At 32.3% G+C, this 7,726-nt stretch overlaps 1 protein-coding gene across 2 annotated transcripts; it reads left to right on the forward strand.

The window, feature by feature from the left end:
• Positions 1–1,318: 1,318 nt before the first annotated feature.
• Positions 1,319–6,265, forward strand: LOC139498880 (baculoviral IAP repeat-containing protein 7-like). 2 transcript variants are annotated; one of them, XR_011658036.1, is made up of 5 exons: positions 1,319–2,881; positions 3,393–3,597; positions 3,897–4,097; positions 4,484–5,305; positions 5,431–6,265. XR_011658036.1 is itself a non-coding variant. In XM_071287468.1 (4 exons), the coding sequence occupies exons 1-4, from the start codon at positions 1,745–1,747 to the stop codon at positions 4,678–4,680; spliced, it is 1,740 nt and encodes a 579-aa protein (XP_071143569.1). In that variant the 5' UTR covers positions 1,319–1,744; the 3' UTR covers positions 4,681–6,265. The 2 variants fall into 2 exon arrangements, 1 of the variants encoding a protein (XP_071143569.1); XM_071287468.1 differs by having other exon boundaries at positions 4,484–6,265.
• Positions 6,266–7,726: the final 1,461 nt, after the last annotated feature.

Raw genomic sequence — 7,726 nt, forward strand, 5'->3', positions numbered from 1 at the left:
ATACGTTGATGTACTGTAGCGTGTTTTCCATTGTGATTTATAAACAAACTGCATCGTCGCGGGCAAAAGTACTATTAAACTGCATCGTCGCGGGCAAACGTACTATTAAGTATTTAGTGTTGAAGGCCAATTTTTCTCTCAGAAATCATGGCTGAAAAGTTAGAGTAAATATTGATAAACAAACAATTCTGGGAGGTAACTGAAAATAAGAGTAAAACCAGAGACTGAATTTATTCTTTTAATAAAAAAGCAAAATGTTGCAATGAGTTTGTGTTTGTGTATGTATATTCCAATTCTACGCTGTCTCATATTCGGGTTTACGTCGAAAGATATATATATATGTTTGGTAATCATGATCTCATATTTGTCCTTTTTCGACTTTTTATTTTGTATGCATGGTTTGATATTCGGTAAAATCGAATTGTATATCTTTCAGGAAATAAAGTCAGTTTATAATCTTTATACAACTCGTATTCATGCCGCGGAACCTAGCATGCTACAGTGTCATATATTTATAATATTGTTTACTTAGGGTAGTCAAATTATTTACGAGTGTCAACATTGCCTTTACAAACTCAGCATGTTGTCTTGATAAGATATCACACACAGAAAAGACTTATCAGACGGATAAGAAATCAAAATCATGCGCGATAACTCGTACTGGCATACACTGAGGACAATAGTTGGCTATGGATTAAAAGTCATAATTATTCTTATAAACAAAACCAATACAATCATAAACTACGACGCGCATCATTCTGTATCTGTATCTGTATCCAATGAATTTCTGCCAATATAGGCATACCTCCGTTATATGGAGTAAAACAATAAAATTAGTTCCACCACCGCAATAGTATAGAATATTAATCCATCAATATATTTACACTATGAGCATTATGTACACAGTTCACAGTTCAAATTACGATACTTATTTATCCTTTTATGTGTAAAAGATAAAAATTGTCTGTATACTATAAAAATAGGAATATAAAAATTCTATTTATAATATTTAGACTAGGCGATCTGCAAAAACCCTATTTGACCTTTCTAACTGACTTTAAAGTTCATCTTCCTCCTACTACTTATCAAGTCCATTTTTGAAAGTATTGTATAGTATCTCTATATAGTAAACTTAAATGATATGAAAAGTGGTTAAATATATTTGTAAATAAAACCATTAAAGCACAGACGAGATTGGATCGAGCAGCTAGTTTTGGTTATTTTTTCTTTCATAATGGTAACAGACAGGCATTATAGCTAGTTCACTTTTATTGACATTATGATGCATTTTACTACTTAAATTGTCCTATTTGTTTTCTAGATTTTTCTGCAATTATGTCTTGTACAGAAACTTCAGATATTGTTCTACAAGGAAAACACCAAACCAGAGCCATTGATTCAAGAATGTGCGAACCAAGAGTATTCCAAAGATCATTTAGTGATACCGGACAAGGGCCTCTCATGCTTTCTCGTTCTGTACAAACTGACCTAACACAAGAAAGCACGTGTTTACAAGATACTGACGACACGCATAAAATTGATATGACAAGTTACACAGAGGATGATAAAGGATATGAAAAAGTTTGCAGTGACCTGAAAGAACTTAAAGATACAGCAACTGACTTCAGAAATAAACCTTTCGGGTCCAGTGCAAATACCAGAAATTATAAATAGACTGAAAACATTTGCCAAAATTAAAGAAAATTCAACAAATTTAAGACTGACCATAGAAAGACTAGAAACAATGGTTGAAAAAACAATGTCTTCGAATGTCGAACACATTATAAACCATCAGGAGTTTACGGCAATAAGCTATGGTACTGCTTTAAACAATATTGACACCGTCAGTAAAGTTCAAAATGAATCAAGCTTACAAAAAAATAAAGAAAGCTACAACGTACTTGGCGATTTATTGCGAGTACACATTTTCACACAGTCTAAATCACAATTTTGTCCACTCAGTTTAAGAACTTATTTTGAGAGTTTTTCAAGTGACACGCCAGTATCTCACGTCGATTCAATGTCAAATGAACTTCTGAGAGTGTCATCGTATAGCAATTTCCCACGAGACATTAGTATAAATCTAATTAAAATGGCTAAGACTGGTTTTTATTACATTGACGGAAGAAAAACAAAGTGCTTTTCCTGTGGAATTACATATGACAGATGGAAATCGGGAGACGATCCTGTTGTTATACATAAAATACTGTCACCATCATGTGCACTCCTAGCCGAACCCACATTCTCATCGTCTGCAAATCAAGAAGAACAGACAACGGTTGTTCCGAATAATACTGATTCTACTGTTGACACAACAACTGTTACAAGTCAAGGTTTGAATCAGTCAGAAAATGATTCACCAAGACCTGAACCTAGATTACAAATAAGTTCATCTTACAATAGTACCAGCAACAATGTACAGGAAAGACCAGGAAACCAAATACGTTCACCATCTCATAAGGACAGAACTAGCTCTGTAACGGGGAACGAGAATAGTCAAGAAACACAGACATCCAATGAAAACCATAATGCTACTGAAACCAGTTCATGCCAGCATAACACCGAATTCGAATCACTTGGAATACACCTAGAAAAGCCTAAGTATCCTAAATATGCCTGCTTGACTATTAGAATCAGTTCCTTTAAAGGCTGGCCGTCATATTTAGACCAATCACCACGTCAGATGGCTTTGGCTGGTTTTCTGTTTGCTGGTTACCATGATTACACAAGATGCTTTTTCTGTGGTGGAGGACTACGAAACTGGGAAGCAGGTGACGATCCATGGGTTGAACATGCCAGATGGTTTCCGAAATGTACTTTTCTGAAACAAAACAAGGGAGAAAAGTTCATTAACGCCGTTCAGAAAAGACAAGCAGAAATAGTAAGTACAAATGTTAAACACAATTCAATTAACCCGAATGTACATTGCTAAGCAAATCATAAAAGCAAAATTATGGAAAAAATCCCAATTATTATGATATCAATGATAAAAATGATAACTATGATACTACAACTTGACAAACATAAAGATGATTTCAATGAAAAAACGGACGTTCTTATCCGTTTACATGCAAAACATGAAACCCCCTCCCCTGATATATAAAAAAAATAAACCCCAAATCGGAATTATTTTTAGTAATCAGGGACTTCTTATGGAGTGCAATGCGATTTGATGTGTGGTAGATAAATTGTACATTCCGATAGTGTTCTTTTTTTGGATCAATTACATGGTTGGTTGCTGTTCTTCTGAGTTACAGTATGCAACATGCCGTTGGATTGCTTTCCAAAGAACACAAAAGATCATTATACCAGTTTGCTACATTTATAATTATTCACGAGCTCCTAAATTTTAAGCATTGACATTTCTAAAATGGACTTTTTACCTGTTTCAGGCCCGAGAAACCAATGCAACAAATGAAAATACACAAGAGACAACATCGAGAGCTCAAACTTCTTCCTCTGCAGTTAATACCATTACTACTAGAACAACACACATTGACATACTACAAACAGTTGCAGCTAGAAGTGTCATTGAAATGGGATATACAGATCAACAGGTTATAAATGCTTTTCGGCATCTGACGACTTCCGGAAAAGGTATGAACTCTTGCAATTTTATTAGATGTGTAAAACGACATGATACGAATGATACATAAGAAGATAAAAGCATTTTAGATTTGCAGCCTTAAGCATTATCACAAAACTTCACAATTAATAAAATGAAATCAATATTAGTCAAAAGAAATGAAGAAATTAACAAGTTTATATTTCACCTTTATGAATCAAAAACATATGTTTATAGAATTGGTGAAATTCACAGCTGCTGCGCAATACTTCTTGTTTTGATCGCTTACATGAAATATGCAATATCATATAATTATTCATAATCATTTCAGATATGAACAGCATATCAGCAACAGACGTTATGCACATTTTACTAGATGATGAAGCTCATCCTCAACAGCAAGGAGCCACATCAGACGTGACTCAACATGAAAATAACACGAACACGGCAGGTGACCACAAATCAGATAGTACCAGTACTCAGTGCAATGGCTTAGACAACACAGTAAATGAGGAAAATTTACTGTTTGATGGTATGCTTTCTATTTATTTTCTTAATTTTGTAAACAATTAAATTGTCAAAGCAAGGATATATACTAAATTAAAGTATAACAGATATTTCAGATTGATAGGTAATACCTTTCAGCAAGTAAGTTCAAAACTATAAAATGAAGAATTTGTGATATGACATTGAGAAGTTATTGAACTTTATTCTTTCAAATAGCGACGGGCGTATCATGGGCTCATGTCGCAGCTGTTTATTGATACAGTAAAATAAGCTAAATATTAAGAGTTTGCAATTTGACATTAGTACTGACTTTCTTCTTCTTTCTTGGCTAAAATAGTATGAACTAGCAATTAAACAAGAACAAGAGAGCATTTTACATAAATACAAAAACTCTGTTTTTTCTTATTTCAGATACAGAAAATCTGATAGAGGAAAACAGACAATTGAGGGACCAGCGACTCTGTAAACTGTGTTTAGATCTAGAGGCATCCATTGCATTTCTACCATGCGGACATATTGTGTGTTGTATTGACTGCGCTCCTGCCATGAGAAAATGTCCCGTATGTAGGACGTATGTGAAAGGAACTGTAAAAACTTATCTTGCATAAGTTACTTTTCAGCGATTCTATAAAGAAAATGATAACGATGATTACCAAATCAACCTGCAATTAGAAAATGTCCCGTATGTAGGAGATACGAAACAGGAAACGTAAAAACGTACCTCGCATAAGTTATTACTTTGTGGATCCATATGTAAAATGATCCAAATGACCACCAAATCATGTGCCAAAATCAATGTTAAAAAGTAAAATTTATTTACTATTTTTGAAATTTATATTTTGTGAAATTCTATTGTATTGTTGTTATAATTGAATATATGCATTTATTGTCATATTGTACTTCTGTGTTTAAAGTTTTGATGGTTCGATCCAAAATGGGATGATTTACAATGTTATTAATACAATATAATATATTAGTAATGTAATATGTTTCAAATACTAATATAACTATTTTTGACGATGCAGATCTTAAATAGTCTTAATTGTTTGATTGCACATTTGAGTCTTTCATAGCTTCTGTTCAAATACTTCATACCTTCATACCTAATCATTGTAATAAAGAGCTTTGTATATTATTTATTCACGTGTCTATCCGCCAACTCATTTCCTCTCGATTTCCTTCATACTTAATGATAAATATTTTTCGAAATTTTTAAGAATGTGATAGAAAAAAGCACTTAAATAAACTTATCATTGATACCAGGGCTAAATTTAGCATATACCATGTATACGCCAGACGCGCGTTACGTCTACAAAAGACTCATCAGTGACGCTCGAATCTAGAAAAGTTAAAAAGAGTTTCAACATACAAAAATAACCTTATAGAAATATCAGTGTATATCTATCATATTAGTCAAGTATACAGGATAGCTTTTGTTAACGATCACAGTTCATCAATTTCGGATGTTCTAGATATAGGTTTATATGTGTAATGTTCTAAATATAGATTTATATATGTAATTATGTCATGAGTGACGCATTCACACTGCAAAAGCAGTCAGACGTTTATGATATATGTACCAAATCTACATCTTCAAAGTGGGGATGAGACATATACACATGTAAAGTAGATGTCAGTTATTTGGGAAGTAACTTGATTTTAAAACGATTTTCTCATAGGCTAGGACACTATTTCATCAATGTTAATATTTTGTGTTCTAAAAATGATCCAAGTTTTTCAGAATTTTTGTTTTACTCTTTTATTTTTTTTGTTAAATGCGTACCATGTTATCATGTTTACCTAAATTAGGTTTACTTTTGTTATTGTTTTTCTTAAGGTTGATTTTTATGTATCTTGCTAGGGCATATTATTATAATATTTAAAAATGTTTTAAGACTTTTAATACTTTTGTTGGTTATAACATGTATAACTCAGGTAAGACACACTCATATTTTTTGTTTATTTATTACTTGTGATACACTTTATACATGGTCACCTGACGTAACGTTACTGCACGAGAAAAATGCACGTGCTATTGTTTATGAAAACAATTTTTTAACCATTGTTTTATATCAATATTTGTTAATATTGTTCTTTCTTTCAGTATTTTTGTCATTGTTCATATTTTAATATCCAATTGCAAATATTTGTTACTTTTTTATTGCTGTTATTTTTATTAAATAAATTTGCTATTGTGTTCACCAACTTGAATTACTCCTTTGTTAATGAAACATTAAAAATATATTATTCAGAAGATTCAATTTCAAATTAGTTCAATCATAAGGATTGACCAAGATAATTTTGAACATCCCTGTAGTTCTTCTGTCCGTTGGAACATGTTTAACTTTTGCGGAAGTAGATTGTCTTAAAGGTTGTGCATATGTTAAATTCACAGGCACGTCCGGTCGTAATTGGTACGTTGAATTCGATACTTCATAACGGAAGAATGCCATATACTCTGTATGTCAAAGGAACCCTTGGGATAACGCATAAGTTTTCTGTATGTTGCTTCATATTTGAATGTCTTCCGCTTTTTAGTACCTCTTTTTCGGTAAGGTCAAAATGTTACGCTCTCGTCTTATCGACCTACCTAATAGATATAACGATGTTCCTATTGAGTTAATTGATAATCCATCTTCGTCTTGTATATATATAAACTAATTGCAAATGGATTACTACCTCTATCAAATTTAATTTCATTTTATGTGGCGTTTTTGCAGTACCGACGTATCATATAGATATTTATTATTTAAATGATTATTCACGAAACATTTGCACTGGGCATTGATTAAATATGTTTCGTTGTTATTCTGAAATCCATTGTTTATCTGCACTACCGAATTCTTAACTTTGATATAATTGTAGAATGTTTTATGAATAAGTGTGATGCGCTCTGAAATCTAAGACAAGCGTCGTATATATGTCGACTTAAAAAAAATAAAGTTCTTATATTGAACTGATATTCATTATCCGGTGTGTTCTTATATTGTGAGTACATGTAGTTAATATATTTGGTATTATCACTGTTATTCATGCATGTAGTTCATCGATTTGTTATTATCGTTTAGACACAGTTTAACGATTTTTTATTATCGTTAATACACAGTTGATAAATATTTTTTTTATTATTGTTAGTTTATATTTGAAACGGTTGTTTATTAGTCTTCCTTTATCATATACTACATGTTACCTCAGATAAACCATGCGTTGTGCTATTGAACTATTTGTGATATCTGTTCAAATTGTCTTATAACTAAAAGCATTTTTGTTATACATGTATATGTTTTTATTATATTTTCCGAATGTAAATTGTACATTCCAATTTCTCCAAGGAAGAGTCATGAGCTGGCATCACTCGCTTACATGGATTAATTGTTTCCTTGCTCAGGAGAGGGTTATTTTGTACATCTATCAACCTGTACTTCGTCTATCCATTTAGCAGTCAATTTTTTCCTCCATCTATAGTCATTGTAGACTGGTCCGATAGTGTTCTTAAATTTCAAGACGTTCGTCTGGCACATGAATACCGTACAGGTAAAGTAAAAATATATCAAATTTATTCTATAGGGCTGCAAAGTAGGATCGTTAATATCCCGTCCGATTAGAAAGGTGTAGGTAGAGTACTGTGTTTGCACAGTAATTGACTTTTGTATG

Source organism: Mytilus edulis, chromosome 12 (genome assembly GCF_963676685.1).
Source record: "Mytilus edulis chromosome 12, xbMytEdul2.2, whole genome shotgun sequence".
NCBI lineage: Eukaryota > Metazoa > Mollusca > Bivalvia > Mytilida > Mytilidae > Mytilus > Mytilus edulis.